The following is a 25,581-nucleotide window of genomic DNA, read 5'->3' as shown; positions in this document are numbered from 1 at the left end:
TCTGACAGGGCCCACCCCCTCAGCACTGACCCTCCCACAGGGCCCGCTCCCTCAGCACTGACCCTCCCACAGGGCCCGCTCCCTCAGCACTGACCCTCTGACAGGGCCCACTCCCTCAGCACTGACCCTCCGACAGTGCCCGCTCCCTCAGCACTGACCCTCCGACAGTGCGGCACTCCCTCAGCACTGACCCTCCGACAGTGACCACTCCCTCAGCACTGACCCTCTGACAGTGCCCACTCCCTCAGCACTGACCCTCCCACAGTGCCCGCTCCCTCAGCACTGACCCTCCGACAGGGCTCACTCCCTCAGCACTGACCCTCCGACAGGGCCCACTCGCTCAGCACTCACCCTCCGACAGTGCGGCACTCCCTCAGCACTGACCCTCTGACAGTGCCCACTCCCTCAGCACTGACCCTCCGACAGTGCCCACTCCCTCAGCACTGACCCTCCGACAGTGCCCACTCCCTCAGCACTGACCCTCCAACAGGGCTCACTCCCTCAGCACTGACCCTCCAACAGGGCCCGCTCCCTCAGCACTGACCCTCCGACAGTGCCCGCTCCCTCAGCACTGACCCTCCGACAGTGCCCGCTCCCTCAGCACTGATCCTCCGACAGTACCCACTCCCTCAGCGCTGACCCTCCGACAGTGCCCGCTCCCTCAGCACTGACCCTCCGACAGTGCCCACTCCCTCAGCACTGACCCTCCGACAGTGCCCGCTCCCTCAGCACTGACCTTCCGACAGTACCCACTCCCTCAGCACTGATCCTCCGACAGTGCCCACTCCCTCAACACTGACCCTCCGACAGTGTGGCACTCCCTCAGCACTGACCCTCCGACAGTGCCCACTCCCTCAGCACTGACCCTCCGACAGGGCCCACTCCCTCAGCACTGATCCTCCGACAGTACCCACTCCCTCAGCACTGATCCTCCGACAGTGCCCACTCCCTCAACACTGACCCTCCGACAGTGTGGCACTCCCTCAGCACTGACCCTCCGACAGTGCCCACTCCCTCAGCACTGACCCTCCGACAGTGCCCACTCCCTCAGCACTGACCCTCCGACAGTGCCCACTCCCTCAGCACTGACCCTCTGACAGTACCCACTCCGTCAGCACTGACCCTCTGACAGTGTGGCACTCCCTCAGCACTGACCCTCCGACAGTGCCCACTCCCTCAGCACTGACCCTCCGACAGTGCCCACTCCCTCAGCACTGACCCTCTGACAGTACCCACTCCGTCAGCACTGACCCTCTGACAGTGCCCACTCCCTCAACACTGACCCTCCGACAGTGCCCACTCCCTCAGCAATGACCCTCCGACAGTGCCCACTCCCTCAACACTGACCCTCCGACAGTGCCCACTCCCTCAGCACTGACCCTCTGACAGTGCCCACTCCCTTAGCGCTGACCCTCTGACCGTGCGGGGAAGGGGGTGGTGGTGAAGGTGGGGTTGTTATTTGTGGTCAGTGTTGACCTCTGACCTTGTTTTGGACAGGACATTAAGAACAGTGTGTCTGTCCTCCACCTGAGTGTCCAGGAAGGGAACCTGACCCTGGTCGAGTTCTTCAGCAACATCCACACTCCTCGGCTTCCAGAGTTCCTCAACCTGAAGGTCAGCTCCCCGTCACGGGGTCAGGGGTCACCCAGGGTCAGTGTGTGACCAGCCTAGAGGGAGTACGGGCTGGGGGTCCGGGGGTCAGAAAGGGGAAGGATCCCAGACAGGGACGGGTCACCATGGGGTAGGGTCAGTGAGGGGTCACGGATGGGCTCAGTGATGGGGCAGAGGGTCAGTGAGGGGTCACGGATGGGGTGAGGGGTCACGGATGGGGTCAGTAATGGGGTAGAGGGTCAGTGAGGGGTCACGGATGGGGTGAGGGGTCACGGATGGGGTCAGTGATGGGGTAGGGGGTCACGATGGGGTCAGTGAGGGGTCAGGGATGGGGTGAGGGGTCACGGATGGGGTTAGGGATGGGGTGAGGGAGTTAGTGAGGGGTCAGGGATGGGGTAGGGGTCACTGAGGGGTCAGGCATGGGGTGAGGGGTCAGTATTGGGATGAGGGGTTCAGTGAGGGGGTAATTGGGTGAGTGGTGTGACCATGGGGCCATGTCTAACCTATTTCCCCACCCCCACCCCCAGGCCCACGGGAACACAGCCTTACACATGGCGGCTGGTCTCCATGGAGACAGGAACCAGATGGAGATTATCCAGTTACTCCTGGCCCGAGGAGCCGATCCCAGTATCAGGAACCTGGAAAATGAACAAGCCATTCACCTCCTTCAGCCGAGCCCCCTTCGGGAACAGGTACCGTCTCCCCCACACCCAGACCCAGTCAATGGGGGAGGGGGGGTCTCAGAGGGGTGGGGACATGATGGGATGGGGGGGTGATGGCATGGGGGGGCGATGGGGACGATGGGGATGGGGGCGATGGGGATGGGGGCGATGGGATGGGGGGGTGATGGGATGGGGGGGTGATGGGGATGAGGGCGATGAGGTGGGGGGTGATGGGGATGGGGGTTGATGCGGTTGATGGGGGATGGGATGGGGGGTTGATGGGGGTGATGGGATGGGGTAATGCGGGGGTGATGGGATGGGGGGCGATGGGGTGCGATGGGGATGGGGGCGCGATGGGAGGGGGGGCCGATGGGATGAGGGGGCGATGGGATGGGGGGGCGATGGGATGGGGAGGCGATGGGGGAGCGATGGGATGGGGGTGATGGGGATGGGGGGCGATGGGATGGGGGGGGTGATGGGGATGGGGGGCGATGGGATGCGATGGGATGGGGGTGATGGGATGGGGGGCGATGGGGATGGGGGGGTGATGGGATGGGGAGCGATGGGGATGGGAGGACAATGGGATGGGGGCGATGGGGATGGGGGGCGATGGGGTGCGATGGGATGGGGGGTGATGGGATGGGGGGGCGATGGGGATGGGGGCGATGGGATGGGGGCGATGGGGATGGGGGGCGATGGGATGGGGGGGCGATGGGGATGGGGACGATGGGGATGATGGAATGGGGGGTGATGGGATGGGGGGCGATGGGGATGGGAGGCGATGGGATGGGGGGCGATGGGGATGGGGGGCGATGGGGATGGGGGGCGATGGGGATGGGGACGATGGGATGGGGTGGCGTTGGGATTGTGGAGCGATGGGATGGGGCGTGATGGGGTGCAATGGGGATGGGGGCGTGATGGGGGTTGGGAGGTTGAAGGGGCTTTGGGGGAGGTGGGTGGTGGGTGTTGGGGGCAATGAGGGTTGAAGGGTCAGAGGGGGATTGAGGTGTGGTGACCATTCTCTTCGCGTCTCCCTGTGCCCCATGACCCCGTGTCCCATGACCCCGTGCCCCTTGCCCCATGACCCCGTGCCCCTTCCCTCTTGCTGACCCTGTGCCCCGTGCCCCTTGACCCCGTACCCCATGCTGACCCCTCTCTCTCTGTCTCTCTCCAGATTAAGCTGATGCTGAAAAGGGGGCGGCTCACTCCCAGATTCGGATCCTCATAGGACAGACCACAAGCCCGGGCTATTTTCAGTCCCTCTGTATTCCTCCGCGAGGTGGAAGTGATGTAACTCCCATGGGGAGGAACCTTCATCAAACTCTCTTCATCCTGACCCTCCATCTCTGACCCTCCATCTCTGTCCCTACTCCACCCTGTCCCTATCACTCACTCACTCCCCCAATCCTTCTCTCCCTCCCCGTCTCTCTCTCTCTCTCTCCCTCCCTCCCCATCTCTCTCTCTCTCCGTCCCCCCCTCTCTCTCTCTCCCTCCCCGTCTCTCTCTCTCCCTCCCTCCCCGTCTCTCTCTCACTCTCTCTCCCTCCCTCCCTTCCTGTCTCTCTCTCTCCCTCCCCGTCTCTCTCTCTCTCTCCCTCCCTCCCCATCTCTCTCCCTCCCTCCCCATCTCTCTCTCTCCCTCCCCGTCTCTCTCTCTCCCTCCCTCCCCGTCTCTCTCTCACTCTCTCTCCCTCCCTCCCTTCCTGTCTCTCTCTCTCCCTCCCCCTCTCTCTCTCTCTCTCTCCCTCCCTCCCTTCCTGTCTCTCTCTCTCCCTCTCCCTCCCCCTCTCTCTCTCTCCCTCCCCGTCTCTCTCTCTCCCTCCCGTCTCTCTCTCTCTCTCCCTCCCTCCCCATCTCTCTCTCTCCCTCCCCCTCTCTCTCTCTCTCTCTCCCTCCCTCCCTTCCTGTCTCTCTCTCTCCCTCTCCCTCCCCCTCTCTCTCTCTCCCTCCCCGTCTCTCTCTCTCCCTCCCGTCTCTCTCTCTCTCTCCCTCCCCGTCTCTCTCTCTCTCTCCCTCCCCGTCTCTCTCTCTCTCCCTTTCACTTCGTGTTGAAAGGATTGAACTGAATCTCATCTAATTTATTGACAAATAGTTTTTGATTCTGTGGGAATCGGAGATGTAACCCTCACATGGTGGGGGGGGTGATGTTTATGGAGGGTGGGGGAAAGATGACATTTTTGTTTCTGAAATTGTAACCCCTTCCCAAACCAGCAGGTGCTGCTGTACCCCACATTTCACAGGAGGCTATTCAGCCCCTCCTCCTCCAGCCTGTTACACAGGGACAGGAGGCCATTCAGCCCCTCCTCCTCCAGCCTGGTACACAGGAACAGGAGGCCATTTAGACCACCCACCTCTTGTTCCCCCCACAACGCACAGACACACACACACTCACTCACACACAGACACACACACACAGACACACACACACTCACTCACACAGACACATACACACACAAACACTGACACACACACAGACACACACAAACACACACACACTCACTCACACACAGACACACACACACAGACACACACACTCACTCACACACAGACACACACACACTCACTCACACACAGACACACACAGACACAAACACTGACACACACACACAAACACTCACACACACAGACACACACACAGACACAGACACACTAACACTCACACACACACAGACACATAGACACACACACTCACACACACAAACACACACACACACAGACACACACACAGACACACACACACACACACATAGACACACATACACAGACACACACAAACACACAGACACACACACACAGACACACACACAGACACACACACACACACACATAGACACACACACACAGACACACACAAACACACAGACACACACACACAGACACAGACACACACACAGACACACACACACCCACACACACACACACAGACACACACAGACACACACACAGACACACACACAGACACAGACACGACCCGTGATATTTGTAACATTTACAGCATTCCCAATTCCTGGTCAGTACCGAGACCAGGAACTGTCCACCCCATCATCCCTCTGCCTGGTCTCTCCGAACCCCCTCCATCCCAGTGGTCCTGGCTGGTGGGGTAAGGGGTTGGTGTTACTGTACAGGAGTCTATGTGGGGGGAGGGGGTGTGTGTGCACACCCTCTGCTCCGTCCCTGGTTCATAATGAACTGTTTCCCACGATTTGATTTCTGTGAAATCGGATTCTGTTCTCATACGGCCCTCACACTGATAACTCCTTCCTTCCCACTCCCCCTCCCAGCCTGGTCTCAGACCCACAGTCCCTCCTGGGGGAGAGGGGGACGGAGGGGAGGGGTGGTTGGTTTTGGGGTGGGGGGTGAATCACTCCCCTCTCCCATCTCTGAGTGGCTGATCCTTGGGGAACTCTGTATCAGAGTTTTAACTGGGGAGGCTTTCGAAACCTTCACCGCGTAGACATTTCATGGATTGGAGACAGATCGACAGAGACACAGAGAGACAGACAGAGACACAGAGAGACAGAGACACAGAGAGACAGAGAGAGAGGGGTGTGAAATCAGCCAGGGTTCCTGCTCCTGACCACTGTTCCGTGATCTGTGCTGAACATGTCTGTCTCTGGATCTAGAACGTAGAACATAGAAGAATACAGCGCAGTACAGGCCCTTCGGCCCTCGACGTTGCGCCGATCCAAGCCCACCTAACCTACACTAGCCCACTATCCTCCATATGCCTATCCAATGCCCGTTTAAATGCCCATAATGAGGGAGAGTCCACCACTGCTACTGGCAGGGCATTCCATGAACTCACGATTCGCTGAGTAAAGAACCTACCCCTAACATCTGTCCTATACCTACCGCCCCTTAATTTAAAGCTATGCCCCCTTGTGTCAGTCTCTCTGTGTCAGTCTCTCTCTGTGGTTCTATCTATGCCTCTCTCTGTCTGCACCGTCAGTGTTAGTGAAGGAGACAGGTAGCTACAGGAATGTAGTAGGTTGAGGACGGTGCGCTACATTTCAATTGAAATAATTATTTATCTTTTTTTTTGCTGTGTTTTCGGGTGAAATATTTTAATCGCGCACAAAATAAAGGCAGCAGCTGAATTTCACACCACAGTCCCAGAGCCAACCCAAAACCCAGGACAGGGCAAACCTCCCTCGCCTGCACCAGGGCTCAGGGGTCAGGCAGAGGGGTCGGGGGTTAGAGAGAGGGTCGGGGAGAGAGAGGGGTCGGGGGGAGAGAGAGAGAGGGGTCAGGGGTTAGAGAGAGGGGTTAGGGTGAGAGAGGGGTCGGGGGAGAGAGAGAGGGGTCGGGGGTTATAGAGAGGGGTCGGGGGTTAGAGAGAAGGGTCGGGGGTTATAGAGAGGGGTCGGGAGTTAGAGAGAGGGGTCGGGGTTAGAGAGAGGGGTCAGGGGTTAGAGAGAGGGGTTGGGGGTTAGAGAGAGGGGTCGGGAGTTAGAGAGAGGGGGCGGGGAGAGAGAGAGGGGTCAGGGTTAGAGAGAGGGGTCAGGGTTAGAGAGAGGGGTCAGGGGTTAGAGAGAGGGGTCGGGGATTATAGAGAGGGGTTGGGAGAGAGAGAGAGAGAGGGGTCGGGGGTTAGAGAGAGGGGTCAGAGGTTAGAGAGAGGGGTCGGGGAGAGAGAGAGGGGTCGGGGAAAGAGAGAGGAGTCAGGGGTTAGAGAAGGGGTCAGGGGAGAGAGAGAGGAGTCAGGGGAGAGAGAGAGGGGTCGGGGGAGAGAGAGAGAGAGGGGTCGGGGGTTAGAGAGAGGGGTCGGGGTGAGAGAGAGGGGTCAGGGTAAGGGGGCAAGGGTGACAGGTCACTCTAAGGGTGAGGGGTCAGTCAGATCTTGATCCACGTTTGTGATTAGGGTCGGGATTTCCGTGGCTCTGGGAATGTGGGTTTATTTTTCGATGTGAAGCTGCTTTCTGCTGATTTGATTGAGACGCCGTGCGGCCGGTTGAGTTCTGTGTTTAGAAATAAAATAAAATTAAACCTCCCGCTCACTGTGTTTCATTGGCTCTTCATGGTCAGGGGCACAGGGTCACTGCACTCCTCACCCCAACCCACACTCTGACCCCTCACCCCGACCCACACTCCAACCCCTCACCCCGACCCACATTCCGACCCCTCACCCCGATCCCTCACCCCGACCCACACTCCGACCCCTCACCCCGATCCACATTCCGACCCCTCACCCCGACCCACATTCCGACCCCTCACCCCGACCCACACTCTGACCCCTCACCCCGACCCACACTCCGACCCCTCACCCCGACCCACACTCCGACCCCTCACCCCGACCCACATTCCGACCCCTCACCCCGACCCACATTCCGACCCCTCACCCCGACCCACACTCTGACCCCTCACCCCGACCCACATTCTGACCCCTCACCCCGACCCACATTCTGACCCCTCACCCCGACCCACACTCTGACCCCTCACCCTGACCCACACTCCGACCCCTCACCCCGACCCACACTCCGACCCCTCACCCAGGCCAACACTCTGACCCCTCACCCCGACCCACACTCCGACCCCTCACCCCGGCCCACCCTCTGACCCCTCACCCCGGCCCACACTCTGACCCCTCACCCCGGCCCACCCTCTGACCCCTCACCCCGGCCCACACTCCGACCCCTCACCCAGGCCAACACTCTGACACCTCACCCCGGCCCACACTCTGACCCCTCACCCCGACCCACACTCCGACCCCTCACCCCGACCCACACTCCGACCCCTCACCCCCACATACACTCCGACCCCTCACACCCACCCACACTCCGACCCCTCACCCCGACCCACACTCCGACCCCTCACCCCGACCCACACTCCGACCCCTCACCCCGGCCCACCCTCTGACCCCTCACCCCGGCCCACACTCTGACCGAGTGGACATTACTTTGAACTCTGTTTCCAGGAAGGAGGGGGCGGAGGGACAGTTTTCCAACTTCAACATTTCCTCAAGGAAGCATTTTATTGGTTGCAATTCTGTGACACGTACAAATGGAGGGGATGGAGAGTGAGGCAGCGAAAGGGTCCGGTGGGAACGCGGTAAATTCGGAGTCAACGTCCAAGGCGGAGTCAGAGACGTTGGCTGGTGGAGGAGGTGACAGAGCGATAGCAGGAACCCTCACTCTCCAACTCCATCTCCATCTCCCCAACACGGGGACATGGCGGGAAGGATCAGACCAGCTCACCCCAGAGTTCACATCGGTCAGGGGAACCAGGAGAACGATACACATGTCCCAGAGACTCCTGTAAAACACCGCAAACATCAACACCACACACACAGCACCGGGTCAGATACAGGGGAAAGCTCCCTCTACACTGTCCCCCCCATCAAACACTCCCAGGGACAGGGACAGCACGGGGTTAGATACAGAGTAAAGCTCCCTCTACACTGTCCCCCATCAAACACTCCCAGGGACAGGGACAGCATGGGGTTAGATACAGAGTAAAGCTCCCTCTACACTGTCCCCCATCAAACACACCCAGGACAGGGACAGCACGGGGTTAGATACAGAGTAAAGCTCCCTCTACACTGTTCCCCATCAAACACTCCCAGGGACAGGGACAGCACGGGGTTAGATACAGAGTAAAGCTCCCTCTACACTGTCCCCCATCAAACACTCCCAGGGGCAGGGACAGCACGGGGTTAGATACAGAGTAAAGCTTCCTCTACACTGTCCCCCATCAAACACTCCCAGGACAGGGACAGCACGGGGTTAGATACAGAGTAAAGCTCCCTCTACACTGTCCCCCATCCAATACTCCCAGGACAGGGACAGCATGGGGTGAGATACAGAGTAAAGCTCCCTCTACACTGTCCCCCCTTCAAACACCCCCAGGGACAGAGACAGGGACAGCACGGGGTTAGATACAGAGTAAAGCTTCCTCTACACTGTCCCCCCTTCAAACACCCCCAGGGACAGAGACAGGGACAGCACGGGGTTAGATACAGAGTAAAGCTTCCTCTACACTGTCCCCCATCAAACACTCCCAGGACAGGGACAGCACGGGGTTAGATACAGAGTAAAGCTCCCTCTACACTGTCCCCCATCCAATACTCCCAGGACAGGGACAGCATGGGGTGAGATACAGAGTAAAGCTCCCTCTACACTGTCCCCCCTTCAATCACCCCCAGGGACAGAGACAGGGACAGCACGGGGTTAGATACAGAGTAAAGCTTCCTCTACACTGTCCCCCCTTCAAACACCCCCAGGGACAGAGACAGGGACAGCACGGGGTTAGATACAGAGTAAAGCTCCCTCTACACTGTCCCCCCTTCAAACACACCCAGGGACAGAGACAGGGACAGCACGGGGTTAGATACAGAGTAAAGCTCCCTCTACACTGTCCCCCCACCAAACACTCCCAGGGACACGGACAGCACGGGTTTAGATACAGAGTAAAGCTCCCTCTACACTGTCCCCCCATCAAACACTCCCAGGACAGGGACAGGACGGGATGAGATACAGGGTAAAGCTCCCTCTACACTGCCCCCCATCAAACACTCCCAGGACAGGGACAGCACGGGGTTAGATACAGAGTAAAGCTCCCTCTACACTGTCCCCCATCCAATACTCCCAGGACAGGGACAGCATGGGGTGAGATACAGAGTAAAGCTCCCTCTACACTGTCCCCCCATCAAACACTCCCAGGGACAGGGACAGCACCGGGTCAGATACAGGGTAAAGCTCCCTCTACACTGTCCCCCCCATCAAACACTCCCAGGGACAGGGACAGCACGGGGTTAGATACAGAGTAAAGCTCCCTCTACACTGTCCCCCCATCAAACACTCCCAGGGGCAGGGACAGCACGGGGTTAGATACAGAGTAAAGCTCCCTCTACACTGTCCCCCATCAAACACTCCCAGGGGCAGGGACAGCACGGGGTTAGATACAGAGTAAAGCTCCCTCTACACTGTCCCCCATCAAACACTCCCAGGACAGGGACAGCACGGGGTTAGATACAGAGTAAAGCTCCCTCTACACTGTCCCCCATCCAATACTCCCAGGACAGGGACAGCATGGGGTGAGATACAGAGTAAAGCTCCCTCTACACTGTCCCCCCTTCAAACACCCCCAGGGACAGAGACAGGGACAGCACGGGGTTAGATACAGAGTAAAGCTTCCTCTACACTGTCCCCCCTTCAAACACCCCCAGGGACAGAGACAGGGACAGCACGGGGTTAGATACAGAGTAAAGCTCCCTCTACACTGTCCCCCCTTCAAACACACCCAGGGACAGAGACAGGGACAGCACGGGGTTAGATACAGAGTAAAGCTCCCTCTACACTGTCCCCCCACCAAACACTCCCAGGGACACGGACAGCACGGGTTTAGATACAGAGTAAAGCTCCCTCTACACTGTCCCCCCATCAAACACTCCCAGGACAGGGACAGGACGGGATGAGATACAGGGTAAAGCTCCCTCTACACTGTCCCCCATCAAACACTCCCAGGGGCAGGGACAGCACGGGGTTAGATACAGAGTAAAGCTCCCTCTACACTGTCCCCCATCAAACACTCCCAGGGACAGGGACAGCACGGGGTTAGATACAGAGTAAAGCTCCCTCTACACTGTCCCCCCATCAAACACTCCCAGGGACAGGGACAGCACAGGGTTAGATACAGAGTAAAGCTCCCTCTACACTGTCCCCCCATCAAACACTCCCAGGGACAGGGACAGGACGGGGTGAGATACAGGGTAAAGCTCCCTCTACACTTTCCCCCCATCAAACACTCCCAGGGGCAGGGACAGCACGGGGTTAGATACAGAGGAAAGCTCCCTCTACACTGTCCCCCATCAAACACTCCCAGTGGCAGGGACAGCACGGGGTTAGATACAGAGTAAAGCTTCCTCTACACTGACCCCCATCAAACACTCCCAGGGACAGGGACAGCACGGGGTTAGATACAGAGTAAAGCGCCCTCTACACTGTCCCCCATCAAACACTCCCAGGGGCAGGGACAGGACGGGGTGAGATACAGGGTAAAGCTCCCTCTACACTGCCCCCCATCAAACACTCCCAGGACAGGGACAGCACGGGGTTAGATACAGAGTAAAGCTCCCTCTACACTGTCCCCCATCCAATACTCCCAGGACAGGGACAGCACGGGGTTAGATACAGAGTAAAGCTCCCTCTACACTGCGGCTGTGGGAGGGGCACAGATGGCGTTTTCAGTCTCCGGGTGCCGCCTGTGTCTCTGACCGGTGCCCGATCGTCACTCACCAGCTGATCGTGACTCCAGGCTCTGCTGCCAAGGAGACAGGGTACGGTGTTTCCAGGGAGGACAGGCAGCTCAGTGACATCCTCATAAATGCCGTGGTCCGGTAGCTCAGGCTGCGGGGAACGGAACCGCAAAGGGCCCTGACAGACTGACCATCGGGAACCTGCCACACAACAGCACGGCAATCAGCACCTCTCCCCAGTGTCCACACTCCCCCAGGCCTCGGGGAGAGTCAGTCTGGGGTAGGGGAGGGAGGTGGCCTGTGTCAGGCTGGGAGAGAGGGTGTGAGGGTGGGGGTGAGGGTGTGAGTGTGAGGGTGTGTGAGGGTGTGTGTGAGGGTGTGTGTGAGGGTGTGTGTGAGGGTGTGTGAGGGTGTGTGAGGGTGTGTGTGAGTGTTTGAGAGTGTGTGTCAGTGTGTGAGGCTGTGTGTGTGTGAGGGTGTGCGAGCGTGTGCGAGAGTGTGTGAGGGTGTGTGAGGGTGTGTGCGTGAGAGTGTGTGTGTGGGTGCGTGTGTGAGTGTGAGTGAGTGTGTGTGTATGTGTGTGTGTGAGTGTGAGTGTGTTAGTGAGTGTATGTGTGAGGGAGTAAGTGTGTGTGTGTGTGAGTGTGAGTATGTGTATGTGAGTGAGTGCGAGTGTGTGTGTGTGAGTGTGAGAATGTGTGTGTGCATGAGTGTGAGTAAGTGTGCAAGTGAGTGCGAGTGAGTAATGGGGAGTTTGTGAGTGTGAGTACGTGTGTGAAAGTATGTGTGAATGCGTGAGTGAGTGTGAGTGAGTGAGTGTGAGTGTGTGAGTGTGTGTGAGAGTGTGAGTGTGAGTGTGTGTGAGTGTGAGTGAGCGTGAGTGTGTGTGAGTGAGAGTGAGTTTGAGCGAGTGTGTGTGAGTGAGTGTGTGCGGGTGAGTGTGAGTGAGTGCGAGTGAGTGCAAGAGAGTGAGAGTGTGAGTGAATGTGAGTGAGTGATTGTGAGTGTGAATGACGGAGTGAGTGTGTGAGTGTGTGTGTGTGAGAGAGTGAGTGTGAGTGTATGTGAGTGTGTGTGAGTGTGTGTGTGAGTGAATGTGTGTGAGTGTGTGAGTGTTAGTGTGTGTGTGGGTGAGTGAGTGTGTGCGAGAGAGTTCAAGTGTGTGTTAGTGAGTGTGAGTGAGTGAGTGTGTCAGAGTGTGTGAGTGTGTGTGAGTGAGTGAGAGTGTGAGTGAATGTGAGTGAGAGAGTTTGAGTGAGTGTGTGAGTGAGTGTGAGTGTGTGTGAGTGAGTGTGAGTGTGTGAGTGATTGTGTGTTAGTGTAAGTGTGAGTGCGAGTGAGTGTGTGGGTGAGTGTGTGAGCATGTGAGTGTGTGTGTGAGAGAGTGTGAGTGAGTGTGAGTGAATGTGTTTGAGTGAGTGCGTGTGAGAGTGTGTGTGTGTGAGTGATTGTGTGTTAGTGTGAGTGTGTGTGTGTGAGTGAGTGCAGGTGAGTGTGTGTGCATGAGTGTGAGTGAGTGTGTGTATGAGTGTGTGAGTGTGTGTATGAATGTGTGTGTGTGTCAGTGTGAGGGTGTGTGTGAGTATGTGTGTGTGAGTGTGTGAGTGTGTGTCTGTGAGTGTATGTGAGTCTGTGAGTGTGTGTGTCAGTGTGTGAGGGTGTGTGTGAGTATGTGTGTGTGAGTGTTTGTGAGTGTGTGAGGGTGTGTGTGAGTGTGTGTGAGGGTGAGTGAGTATGAGTGTGTGTGAGTGAGTATGTGTGTGAGTGAGAGTGTGTGTGTGTGAGTGTGAGTGAGTGTGTGTGGGTGTGAGTGAGTGAGTGTGTGTGAGTGTGTGTGTGCACGAGAATGAGTGAGTGTGAGTGAGTGAGTGGGTGTGACTGTGTGTGAGTGTGTGTGTGAGTGTGTGTAAGGGTGTGTGAGTGTGAAAGAGTGTGAGTGTGTGTGTGGTGAGTGTGAATTAGTGTGAGTGAGTATGAGTATGAGTGTGAGTGAGAGTGTGTGTGTGAGTGTATGTGTGAGTGAGTATGTGCGTGAGTGAGAGTGTGTGTATGTGAGTGTGTGTGAGTGTGCGTGTGCATGAGAGTGAGTGTGTGAGAGTGCGTGTGAGTGTGAGTGCGTGTGAGTGTGAGTGAGTGGGTGTGACTGTGAGTGAGTGTGTGTGTGTAAGTGTGTGTGAGTGTGAAAGAGTGTGAGTGAGTATGAGTATGAGTGTGAGTGTGTGAGTGAGTGTGTGTGTGTGAGGGAGTAAGTGTGTGAGTGTGACTGTGAGTGTGAGAGAGTGTGTGTGTGAGTGTGAATGAGTGTAATTGAGAGTGAGTTTGAATTAGCGTGAGTGTGTGTGAGTGTGAGTGAGTGAGTGCGAGTGAGTGTGAGTGAGTGAGTGTGAGTGTGAGTGAGTGTGTGAGTGTGTGTGAGTAAGCATGAGTGTGTGCGTGAGGGAGTGTGAGGGAGTTAGTGTGAATGTGTCAGTTTGAGTGTCAGTGAGTGTGAGTGAGTGTGTGAGTGAGTGTGAATGAGTATGTGTGAGTGATTGTGTGTTAGTGTAAGTGTGAGTGAGAGTGTGTGAGTGTGTGAGGGTGTGTGTGAGTGTGAGTGTGTGAGGGTGTGTGAGGGTGTGTGTGTGAGCGTTTGTGTGTGTGTAAGTGTGTGAGGGTCTGTGTGAGTGTATGAGGGTCTGTGTGAGTGTGTGAGGGTGTGTGTGTAAGTGTGTGTGTGGGTGTGTGTGTGTGAGAGTGTGTGTGAGTGTGTGAGATTGCGTGTGTGTGTGTGTAAGTGTGTGTGTGAGGGTGCTTGTGAGTGTGTGAGGTGTGTGTGTGTGTAAGTGCGTGAGGGTGTGTATGAGGGTGTGTGTGTGTAAGTGTGTGCATGTAAAGATGTGCATGTGTGTGTGAGGGTGTGTGAGTGTGTGTTTGTGAGGGTATGTGAGGATTTGTGTGAGGGTGTGTGTGAGGGTGTGTGAGATGGTTTGTGTGAGTCTGTGTGTGAGTGTGTGTGTGTGAGTGTGAGTGTGAGTTTGTGAGTGTGTGAGTGTGTGTGAGGGTGAGTGAGTGTGTGTGTGAGGGTGTGTGAGTGTGTGAGAATGAGAGTGTGTGAGTGTGAGTGTGCGCGTGAGTGAGTATGTGCGTGTGAGTGTGAGTGTGTGAGTTTGAGTTTGAGTGAGAGTGAGTGAGTGTGAGTGAGCGTGAGTGAGTGGGTGTGAGTGAGAGTGTGTATGTGTTTGAGTGAGTGAGTGTGTGAGGGTGTGTGTGAGGGCGTGTGAGTGTGTGTGAGGGTGTGTGTGTGAGCATGTGTGTGTTTGAGTGAGTGTGTGTGAGTGTGTGAGTGAGTGTGTGTGTGAGTGTGTGTGAGTGATTGTGTGTGAGTGTGAGTGAGTGCAGGTGAGTGAGTGAGTGAGTGTGTGTGAGTGAGTGTGTGAGTGTGAGTGTGTGTGAGGGTGTGTGTGTGAGTGTGTGGATATAAGTGTGTGAGGGTCTGTGTGAGTGTGTGTGTGAAGGTGTGTGGGTGTGTGTGAGAGTGTGTGTATGAGTGTGTGTATCTGAGTGTGGAAGGGTTTGTGAGGGTGTGTGTGAGTGTGTTTGAGTGTGTGAGTGTGTGTGTGTGGGTGAGTGAGTGTGAGCGAATGTGAGTGAGTGTGTGTGAGAGAGTGAGTGAGTAGGTGTGAGGGAATGTGAGTGAGTGTGTGCGAGAGAGTGTGAGTGTGTGTGAGTGATTGTGTGTTAGTGTAAGTGTGAGTGAGTGAGTAAGTGTGAGTGTGCGAGTGTGAGTGTGTGTGAGAGTGAGTTTGAATGAGTGTGTGTGAGTGTGAGTGTGTGTGAGTAGGTGTGAGTGAGTGTGTGAGTATGAGTGAGTGAGTGTGAGTGTTAGTGAGTGAGAGTGAGTCTGTGTGAGTGATTGTGTGTTAGTGTGAGTGATTGTGTGTTAGTGTGAGTGAGTGTGTGGGTGAGTGTGAGTGTGTGGGTGAGTGTGCATGTGAGAGAGTATGAGTGAGTGTGAGTGAGTGTGTGTGAGTGTGCGTGAGAATGAGAGTGTGTGAGAGTGTGAGTGTGTGCATGAGTGAGTATGTGCGTGTGAGTGTGAGTGTGTGAGTTTGAGTTTGAGTGAGAGTGTGTGAGTGTGAGTGAGCGTGAGTGAGTGGGTGTGAGTGAGAGTGTGTATGAGTTTGAGTGAGTGAGTGTGTGAGTGTGTGTGTGTGTGTGTAAGTGTGTGTGAGTGTGAAAGAGTGTGAGTGTGTGTGTGGTGAGTGTGAATGAGTGTGAGTGAGTATGAGTATGAGTGTGTGAGTGAGTGTGTGTGTGAGGGAGTAAGTGTGTGAGTGTGAGTGTGAGAGAGTGTGCATGTGAGTAAGTGTGAATGAGTGTAATTGAGAGTGAGTTTGAATTAGCGTGAGTGTGTGTGAGTGAGTGAGTGTGAGTGAGTGAGTGTGAGTGAGTGTGTGAGTGTGTGTGAGTAAGCGTGAGTGTGTGCGTGAGGGAGTGTGAGGGAGTTAGTGTGAATGTGTCAGTTTGAGTGTCAGTGAGTGTGAGTGAGTGTGTGAGTGAGTGTGAATGAGTGTGTGTGAGTGATTGTGTGTTAGTGTAAGTGTGAGTGAGAGTGTGTGTGAGTGTGTGAGGGTGTGTGAGGGTGTGTGTGAGTGTGAGTGTGTGAGGGTGTGTGAGGGTGTGTGTGTGAGCGTGTGTGTGTGTGTAAGTGTGTGAGAGGCTGTGTGAGTGTGTGAGGGTCTGTGTGAGGGTGTGAGGGTGTGTGTGTAAGTGTGTGTGTGGGTGTGTGTGTGTGAGAGTGTGTGTGAGGGTGTGAGATTGCGTGTGTGTGTGTGTGTGTAAGTGTGTGTGTGAGGGTGCTTGTGAGTGTGTGAGGGTGCGTGTGTGTGTGTAAGTGCGTGAGGGCGTGTATGAGGGTGTGTGTGTGTAAGTGTGTTCGTGTAAAGATGTGCATGTGTGTGTGAGGGTGTGTGAGTGTGTGTTTGTGAGGGTATGTGAGGATTTGTGTGAGGGTGTGTGTGAGGGTGTGCGAGATGGTTTGTGTGAGTGTGTGTGTGAGTGTGAGTTTGTGAGTGTGTGAGTGTGTGTGAGGGTGAGTGAGCGTGTGTGTGAGGGTGTGTGAGTGTGTGTGAGAATGAGAGTGTGTGAGAGTGTGAGTGTGTGCATGAGTGAGTATGTGAGTGTGAGTGTGTGAGTTTGAGTTTGAGTGAGAGTGAGTGAGTGTGAGTGAGCGTGAGTGGGTGGGAGTGAGAGTGTGTATGAGTTTGAGTGAGTGAGTGTGTGAGGGTGTGTGTGACGGTGTGTGTGAGGGTGTGTGAGTGAGCATGTGTGTGTTTGAGTGTGTGAGTGAGTGTGTGAGTGTGTGTGAGTGATTGTGTGTGAGTGTGAGTGAGTGCAGGTGAATGAGTGAGTGAGTGTGTGTGGGTGAGTGTGTGGGTGTGTGTGTGAGTGTGTGTGTATAAGTGTGTGAGGGTCTGTGTGAGTGTGTGTGAGTGAGTGTGTGTGTGAGGGTGTGTGGGTGTGTGTGAGAATGTGTGTATGAGTGTGTGTGTCTGAGTGTGGAAGGGTTTGTGAGGGTGTGTGTGAGTGTGTTTGAGTGTGTGAGTGTGTGTGTGGGTGAGTGAGTGTGAGCGAATGTGAGTGAGTGTGTGTGAGAGAGTGAGTGAGTAGGTGTGAGGGAATGTGAGTGAGTTTGTGCGAGAGAGTGTGAGTGAGTGTGTGTGAGTGATTGTGTGTTAGTGTAAGTGTGAGTGAGTGAGTAAGTGTGAGTGTGCGAGTGTGAGTGTGTGTGTGAGTGAGAGTGAGTTTGAATGAGTGTGAGTGAGTGTGTGAGTGTGAGTGTGTGTGAGTAAGTGTGAGTGAGTGTGTGAGTACGAGTGAGTGTGTGTGAGTGTGAGTGTGTGTGAGTAAGTGTGAGTGAGTGTGTGAGTACGAGTGAGTGAGTGTGAGTGTCAGTGAGAGTGAGTGTGTGTGAGTGATTGTGTGTTAGTGTGAGTGAGTGTGTGGGTGAGTGTGAGTGTGCATGTGAGTGTGCATGTGAGAGATTGTGAGTGAGTGTGAGTGAGTGTGTTTGAGTGTGAGTGAGTGAGTGTGAATGAGTGTGTGTGTTTGAGTGTGTGTGAGTGAGTGTGTGTGAGTGTGCGTGTGTGTGAGTGTGTGCGTGAGTGTGTGTGAGTGATTGTGTGTGAGTGTGTGTGTGTGAGTGTGAGTGTGTGTGAGGGTGTGTGTGTGAGAGTGTGTGTGTAAATGTGTGAGGGTCTGTGTGAGTGTGTGAGGGTATGTGAGGATGTGTGTGAGGGTGTGAGAGATGGTTTGTGTGAGTGTGAGTATGTGTGTAAGTGTGCGAGTGAGTGCGAGTGAGTAATGGGGAGTTTGTGCGTGTGAGTGTGTGTGAGTGTGAGTACGTGTGTGAAAGTATGTGTGAATGCGTGAGTGAGTGTGAGTGAGTGTGAGTGTGTGTGAGTGAGTGTGAGTGAGTGAGTGTGAGTGTGTGAGTGTGTGTGAGAGAGTGAGTGTGAGTGTGTGTGTGTGAGTGAGTGTGAGTGTGTGTGAGTGAGAGTGAGTTTGAGCGAGTGTGTGTGAGTGAGTGTGTGCGGGTGAGTGTGAGTGAGTGCGAGTGAGTGCAAGAGAGTGAGAGTGTGAGTGAATGTGAGTGAGTGATTGTGAGTGTGAATGACGGAGTGAGTGTGTGAGAGTGTGTGTGTGAGAGAGTGAGTGTGAGTGAGGGTGAGTGTGAGTGTGTGAGTGAGTGTGAGTGTGTGTGAGTGTGTGTGTGTGAGTGAATGAGTGTGAGTGTGAGTGAGTGTGAGTGTGTGTGAGTGAGAGTGAGTTTGAGCGAGTGTGTGTGAGTGAGTGTGTGCGGGTGAGTGTGAGTGAGTGCGAGTGAGTGCAAGAGAGTGAGAGTGTGAGTGAATGTGAGTGAGTGATTGTGAGTGTGAATGACGGAGTGAGTGTGTGAGAGTGTGTGTGAGAGAGTGAGTGTGAGTGAGGGTGAGTGTGAGTGTGTGAGTGAGTGAGGGTGAGTGTATGTGAGTGTGTGAGTGTGAGTGTGTGTGTGTGTGAGTGAATGTGTGTGAGTGTGAGTGAGTGTTAGTGTGAGTGTGAGTGAGTGAGTGTGTCAGAGTGTGTGCGTGTGTGTGTGAGTGAGAGTGTGAGTGAATGTGAGTGAGAGAGTTTGAGTGAGTGTGTGTGAGTGAGTGTGAGTGTGTGAGTGATTGTGTGTTAGTGTAAGTGTGAGTGTGAGTGAGTGTGTGGGTGAGTGTGTGAGCATGTGAGTGTGTGTGTGAGAGAGTGTGAGTGTGAGTGAATGTGTTTGAGTGAGTGTGTGTGAGAGTGTGAGTGTGTGTGAGTGATTGTGTGTTAGTGTTAGTGTGAGTGTGTGTGTGTGAGTGAGTGCAGGTGAGTGTGAGTGAGTGTGTGTGCATGAGTGTGAGTGAGTGTGTGTATGAGTGTGTGAGTGTGTGTCAGTGTGTGAGGGTGTGTGTGAGTATATGTGTGTGAGAGTGTGAGTGTGTGTGAGTGATTGTGTGTGCATGAGTGTGAGTGTGCGTATGAGTGTGTGAGTGTGTGTCAGTGTGAGAGTATGTGTGTGTGAGTGTGTGTGTGAGTGTGTGTCTGTGAGTGTATGTGTGAGTCTGTGAGTGTGTATGTCAGTCTGTGTGTGTGTGTGAGTGAGTGTTTGTGAGTGTGTGTGTGTGAGGGTGTGTGTGAGTGTGTGTGAGGGTGAGTGAGTATGTGTGTGAGTGAGTGTGTGGGTGTGTGTGTGTGAGTGTGTGTGTATAAGTGTGTGAGGGTCTGTGTGAGTGTGTGTGAGTGAGTGTGTGTGTGAGGGTGTGTGGGTGTGTGTGAGAATGTGTGTATGAGTGTGTGTGTCTGAGTGTGGAAGGGTTTGTGAGGGTGTGTGCGAGTGTGTTTGAGTGTGTGAGTGTGTGTGTGGGTGAGTGAGTGTGAGCGAATGTGAGTGAGTGTGTGTGAGAGAGTGAGTGAGTAGGTGTGAGGGAATGTGAGTGAGTGTGTGCGAGAGAGTGTGAGTGAGTGTGTGTGAGTGATTGTGTGTTAGTGTAAGTGTGAGTGAGTGAGTAAGGGTTAGTGTGCGAGTGTGAGTGTGTGTGTGAGTGAGAGTGAGTTTGAATGAGTGTGAGTGAGTGTGTGAGTGTGAGTGTGAGTAAGTGTGAGTGAGTGTGTGAGTACGAGTGAGTGTGTGTGAGTGTGTGTGTGTGAGTAAGTGTGAGTGAGTGTGTGAGTAAGAGTGAGTGAGTGTGAGTGTCAGTGAGAGTGAGTGTGTGTGAGTGATTGTGTGTTAGTGTGAGTGAGTGTGTGGGTGAGTGTGAGTGTGCATGTGAGTGTGCATGTGAGAGAGTGTGAGTGAGTGTGTTTGAGTGAGTGTGAATGAGTGTGTTTGAGTGAGTGTGTGTGAGTGAGTGTGTGTGTGAGTGAGTGTGTGCGAGTGTGCGTGTGTGTGTGAGTGTGTGAGTGAGTGTGTGTGAGTGTGCGTGTGTGTGAGTGAGTGTGTGCGTGAGTGAGTGTGAGTGTATGAGTGTGAGTGTGTGTGAGGGTGTGTGTGTGAGAGTGTGTGTGTAAATGTGTGAGGGTCTGTGTGAGTGTGTGAGGGTATGTGAGGATGTGTGTGAGGGTGTGAGAGATGGTTTGTGTGAGTGTGAGTATGTGTGTAAGTGTGCGAGTGAGTGCGAGTGAGTAATGGGGGTTTGTGAGTGTGAGTGTGTGTGAGTGTGATTACGTGTGTGAAAGTATGTGTGAATGCGTGAGTGAGTGTGAGTGTGTGAGTGAGTGTGAGTGAGTGTGAGTGTGTGTGAGAGAGTGGGTGTGACTGTGTGTGAGTGTGTGTGTGTGAGTGTGTGTAAGTGTGTGTGAGTGTGAAAGAGTGAGAGTGTGTGTGTGGTGAGTGTGAATGAGTGTGAGAGAGTATGAGTATGAGTGTGAGTGAGAGTGTGTGTGTGAGTGTGAGTTTGTGAGTGTGTGAGTGTGTGTGAGGGTGAGTGAGCGTGTGTGTGAGGGTGTGTGAGTGTGTGTGAGAATGAGAGTGTGTGAGAGTGTGAGTGTGTGCATGAGTGAGTATGTGAGTGTGAGTGTGTGAGTTTGAGTTTGAGTGAGAGTGAGTGTGAGTGAGCGTGAGTGGGTGGGAGTGAGAGTGTGTATGAGTTTGAGTGAGTGAGTGTGTGAGGGTGTGTGTGACGGTGTGTGTGAGGGTGTGTGTGAGGGTGTGTGAGTGTGTGTGAGGGTGTGTGAGTGAGCATGTGTGTGTTTGAGTGTGTGAGTGAGTGTGTGAGTGTGTGTGAGTGATTGTGTGTGAGTGAGTGCAGGTGAATGAGTGAGTGAGTGTGTGTGGGTGAGTGTGTGGGTGTGTGTGTGAGTGTGTGTGTATAAGTGTGTGAGGGTCTGTGTGAGTGTGTGTGAGTGAGTGTGTGTGTGAGGGTGTGTGGGTGTGTGTGTGTGAGTGAATGAGTGTGAGTGTGAGTGAGTGTGAGTGTGTGTGAGTGAGAGTGAGTTTGAGCGAGTGTGTGTGAGTGAGTGTGTGCGGGTGAGTGTGAGTGAGTGCGAGTGAGTGCAAGAGAGTGAGAGTGTGAGTGAATGTGAGTGAGTGATTGTGAGTGTGAATGACGGAGTGAGTGTGTGAGAGTGTGTGTGAGAGAGTGAGTGTGAGTGAGGGTGAGTGTGAGTGTGTGAGTGAGTGAGGGTGAGTGTATGTGAGTGTGTGAGTGTGAGTGTGTGTGTGTGTGAGTGAATGTGTGTGAGTGTGAGTGAGTGTTAGTGTGAGTGTGAGTGAGTGAGTGTGTCAGAGTGTGTGCGTGTGTGTGTGAGTGAGAGTGTGAGTGAATGTGAGTGAGAGAGTTTGAGTGAGTGTGTGTGAGTGAGTGTGAGTGTGTGAGTGATTGTGTGTTAGTGTAAGTGTGAGTGTGAGTGAGTGTGTGGGTGAGTGTGTGAGCATGTGAGTGTGTGTGTGAGAGAGTGTGAGTGTGAGTGAATGTGTTTGAGTGAGTGTGTGTGAGAGTGTGAGTGTGTGTGAGTGATTGTGTGTTAGTGTTAGTGTGAGTGTGTGTGTGTGAGTGAGTGCAGGTGAGTGTGAGTGAGTGTGTGTGCATGAGTGTGAGTGAGTGTGTGTATGAGTGTGTGAGTGTGTGTCAGTGTGTGAGGGTGTGTGTGAGTATATGTGTGTGAGAGTGTGAGTGTGTGTGAGTGATTGTGTGTGCATGAGTGTGAGTGTGCGTATGAGTGTGTGAGTGTGTGTCAGTGTGAGAGTATGTGTGTGTGAGTGTGTGTGTGAGTGTGTGTCTGTGAGTGTATGTGTGAGTCTGTGAGTGTGTATGTCAGTCTGTGTGTGTGTGTGAGTGAGTGTTTGTGAGTGTGTGTGTGTGAGGGTGTGTGTGAGTGTGTGTGAGGGTGAGTGAGTATGTGTGTGAGTGAGTGTGTGGGTGTGTGTGTGTGAGTGTGTGTGTATAAGTGTGTGAGGGTCTGTGTGAGTGTGTGTGAGTGAGTGTGTGTGTGAGGGTGTGTGGGTGTGTGTGAGAATGTGTGTATGAGTGTGTGTGTCTGAGTGTGGAAGGGTTTGTGAGGGTGTGTGCGAGTGTGTTTGAGTGTGTGAGTGTGTGTGTGGGTGAGTGAGTGTGAGCGAATGTGAGTGAGTGTGTGTGAGAGAGTGAGTGAGTAGGTGTGAGGGAATGTGAGTGAGTGTGTGCGAGAGAGTGTGAGTGAGTGTGTGTGAGTGATTGTGTGTTAGTGTAAGTGTGAGTGAGTGAGTAAGGGTTAGTGTGCGAGTGTGAGTGTGTGTGTGAGTGAGAGTGAGTTTGAATGAGTGTGAGTGAGTGTGTGAGTGTGAGTGTGAGTAAGTGTGAGTGAGTGTGTGAGTACGAGTGAGTGTGTGTGAGTGTGTGTGTGTGAGTAAGTGTGAGTGAGTGTGTGAGTAAGAGTGAGTGAGTGTGAGTGTCAGTGAGAGTGAGTGTGTGTGAGTGATTGTGTGTTAGTGTGAGTGAGTGTGTGGGTGAGTGTGAGTGTGCATGTGAGTGTGCATGTGAGAGAGTGTGAGTGAGTGTGTTTGAGTGAGTGTGAATGAGTGTGTTTGAGTGAGTGTGTGTGAGTGAGTGTGTGTGTGAGTGAGTGTGTGCGAGTGTGCGTGTGTGTGTGAGTGTGTGAGTGAGTGTGTGTGAGTGTGCGTGTGTGTGAGTGAGTGTGTGCGTGAGTGAGTGTGAGTGTATGAGTGTGAGTGTGTGTGAGGGTGTGTGTGTGAGAGTGTGTGTGTAAATGTGTGAGGGTCTGTGTGAGTGTGTGAGGGTATGTGAGGATGTGTGTGAGGGTGTGAGAGATGGTTTGTGTGAGTGTGAGTATGTGTGTAAGTGTGCGAGTGAGTGCGAGTGAGTAATGGGGGTTTGTGAGTGTGAGTGTGTGTGAGTGTGATTACGTGTGTGAAAGTATGTGTGAATGCGTGAGTGAGTGTGAGTGTGTGAGTGAGTGTGAGTGAGTGTGAGTGTGTGTGAGAGAGTGGGTGTGACTGTGTGTGAGTGTGTGTGTGTGAGTGTGTGTAAGTGTGTGTGAGTGTGAAAGAGTGAGAGTGTGTGTGTGGTGAGTGTGAATGAGTGTGAGAGAGTATGAGTATGAGTGTGAGTGAGAGTGTGTGTGTGAGTGTGAGTTTGTGAGTGTGTGAGTGTGTGTGAGGGTGAGTGAGCGTGTGTGTGAGGGTGTGTGAGTGTGTGTGAGAATGAGAGTGTGTGAGAGTGTGAGTGTGTGCATGAGTGAGTATGTGAGTGTGAGTGTGTGAGTTTGAGTTTGAGTGAGAGTGAGTGTGAGTGAGCGTGAGTGGGTGGGAGTGAGAGTGTGTATGAGTTTGAGTGAGTGAGTGTGTGAGGGTGTGTGTGACGGTGTGTGTGAGGGTGTGTGTGAGGGTGTGTGAGTGTGTGTGAGGGTGTGTGAGTGAGCATGTGTGTGTTTGAGTGTGTGAGTGAGTGTGTGAGTGTGTGTGAGTGATTGTGTGTGAGTGAGTGCAGGTGAATGAGTGAGTGAGTGTGTGTGGGTGAGTGTGTGGGTGTGTGTGTGAGTGTGTGTGTATAAGTGTGTGAGGGTCTGTGTGAGTGTGTGTGAGTGAGTGTGTGTGTGAGGGTGTGTGGGTGTGTGTGAGAATGTGTGTATGAGTGTGTGTGTCTGAGTGTGGAAGGGTTTGTGAGGGTGTGTGTGAGTGTGTTTGAGTGTGTGAGTGTGTGTGTGGGTGAGTGAGTGTGAGCGAATGTGAGTGAGTGTGTGTGAGAGAGTGAGTGAGTAGGTGTGAGGGAATGTGAGTGAGTGTGTGCGAGAGAGTGTGAGTGAGTGTGTGTGAGTGATTGTGTGTTAGTGTAAGTGTGAGTGAGTGAGTAAGGGTTAGTGTGCGAGTGTGAGTGTGTGTGTGAGTGAGAGTGAGTTTGAATGAGTGTGAGTGAGTGTGTGAGTGTGAGTGTGTGTGAGTAAGTGTGAGTGAGTGTGTGAGTACGAGTGAGTGTGTGTGAGTGTGTGTGTGAGTAAGTGTGAGTGAGTGTGTGAGTACGAGTGAGTGAGTGTGAGTGTCAGTGAGAGTGAGTGTGTGTGAGTGATTGTGTGTTAGTGTGAGTGAGTGTGTGGGTGAGTGTGAGTGTGCATGTGAGTGTGCATGTGAGAGAGTGTGAGTGAGTGTGTTTGAGTGAGTGTGAGTGAGTGTGTTTGAGTGTGTGTGTGTGAGTGAGTGTGTGTGTGAGTGAGTGTGTGCGAGTGTGCGTGTGTGTGTGAGTGTGTGCGTGAGTGTGTGTGAGTGATTGTGTGTGAGTGTGAGTGTGTGCAGGTGAGTGAGTGTGAGTGTATGAGTGTGAGTGTGTGTGAGGGTGTGTGTGTGAGAGTGTGTGTGTAAATGTGTGAGGGTCTGTGTGAGTGTGTGAGGGTATGTGAGGATGTGTGTGAGGGTGTGAGAGATGGTTTGTGTGAGTGTGAGTATGTGTGTAAGTGTGCGAGTGAGTGCGAGTGAGTAATGGGGGTTTGTGAGTGTGTGTGTGTGAGTGTGAGTACGTGTGTGAAAGTATGTGTGAATGCGTGAGTGAGTGTGAGTGTGTGTGAGTGAGTGTGAGTGAGTGTGAGTGTGTGTGAGAGAGTGGGTGTGACTGTGTGTGAGTGTGTGTGTGTGAGTGTGTGTAAGTGTGTGTGAGTGTGAAAGAGTGATAGTGTGTGTGTGGTGAGTGTGAATGAGTGTGAGAGAGTATGAGTATGAGTGTGAGTGAGAGTGTGTGTGTGAGTGTGAGTGTGTGAGTGAGTATGAGTGTGTGTGTGTGAGTATGTGCGTGAGTGAGAGTGTGTGTGTGTGAGTGTGTGTGAGTGTGTGTGAGTGTGTGCGTGTGAGTGAGTGAGTGGGTGTGACTGTGTGTGAGTGTGTGTGTGTGAGTGTGTGTAAGTGTGTGTGAGTGTGAAAGAGTGTGAGTGTGTGTGTGGTGAGTGTGAATGAGTGTGAGTGAGTATGAGTATGAGTGTGTGAGTGAGTGTGTGTGAGAGGGAGTAAGTGTGTGAGTGTGAGTGTGAGAGAGTGTGCATGTGAGTGAGTGTGAATGAGTGTAATTGAGAGTGAGTTTGAATTAGCGTGAGTGTGTGTGAGTGAGTGAGTGTGAGTGAGTGAGTGTGAGTGAGTGTGTGAGTGTGTGTGAGTAAGCGTGAGTGTGTGCGTGAGGGAGTGTGAGGGAGTTAGTGTGAATGTGTCAGTTTGAGTGTCAGTGAGTGTGAGTGAGTGTGTGTGTGAGTGTGAATGAGTGTGTGTGAGTGATTGTGTGTTAGTGTAAGTGTGAGTGAGAGTGTGTGTGAGTGTGTGAGGGTGAGTGAGGGTGTGTGTGAGTGTGAGTGTGTGAGGGTGTGTGAGGGTGTGTGTGAGCGTGTGTGTGTGTAAGTGTGTGAGGGTCTGTGTGAGTGTGTGAGGGTCTGTGTGAGGGTGTGTGTGTAAGTGTGTGTGTGGGTGTGTGTGTGTGAGAGTGTGTGTGAGGGTGTGAGATTGCGTGTGTGTGTGTAAGTGTGTGTGTGAGGGTGCTTGTGAGTGTGTGAGGGTGCGTGTGTGTGTGTGTAAGTGCGTGAGGGTGTGTATGAGGGTGTGTGTGTGTAAGAGTGTTCGTGTAAAGATGTGCATGTGTGTGTGAGGGTGTGTGAGTGT

The 25,581-nt window shown here is 53.8% G+C and overlaps 1 protein-coding gene and 1 long non-coding RNA gene across 2 annotated transcripts in view; one reads left to right on the top strand and one right to left on the bottom strand.

Moving 5' to 3' along the window:
• Positions 1–3,731, top strand: part of LOC148139017 (NF-kappa-B inhibitor delta-like) — a 54,942-nt gene extending 51,211 nt beyond the window's left edge. The window contains exons 10-12 of the mRNA XM_087980879.1: positions 1,498–1,614; positions 2,139–2,303; positions 3,448–3,731. Coding sequence (XP_087837005.1) covers positions 1,498–1,614; positions 2,139–2,303; positions 3,448–3,501 — 336 coding nt within the window. The 3' untranslated portion in view covers positions 3,502–3,731. The remainder of the gene's footprint in view (positions 1–1,497; positions 1,615–2,138; positions 2,304–3,447) is intronic.
• Positions 3,732–8,224: 4,493 nt separating this feature from the next.
• On the bottom strand, positions 8,225–11,663 carry LOC148139016 (uncharacterized). The gene is made up of 2 exons (XR_015753599.1): positions 11,506–11,663; positions 8,225–8,524 (listed from the first exon to the last, which is right to left on the bottom strand). It is a non-coding gene; the product is annotated as an uncharacterized LOC148139016 (long non-coding RNA).
• Between the last annotated feature and the right edge of the window lie 13,918 nt (positions 11,664–25,581).

Source organism: Chiloscyllium plagiosum, unplaced genomic scaffold, assembly GCF_037043375.1.
Source record: "Chiloscyllium plagiosum isolate Xiang-an unplaced genomic scaffold, Cpla_swu_hap1 HiC_scaffold_38, whole genome shotgun sequence".
Classification (NCBI taxonomy): Eukaryota; Metazoa; Chordata; class Chondrichthyes; order Orectolobiformes; family Hemiscylliidae; genus Chiloscyllium; species Chiloscyllium plagiosum.
Note: the sequence above shows the minus strand (reverse complement) of the source record. Positions and strands in the feature narration are given on the sequence as shown.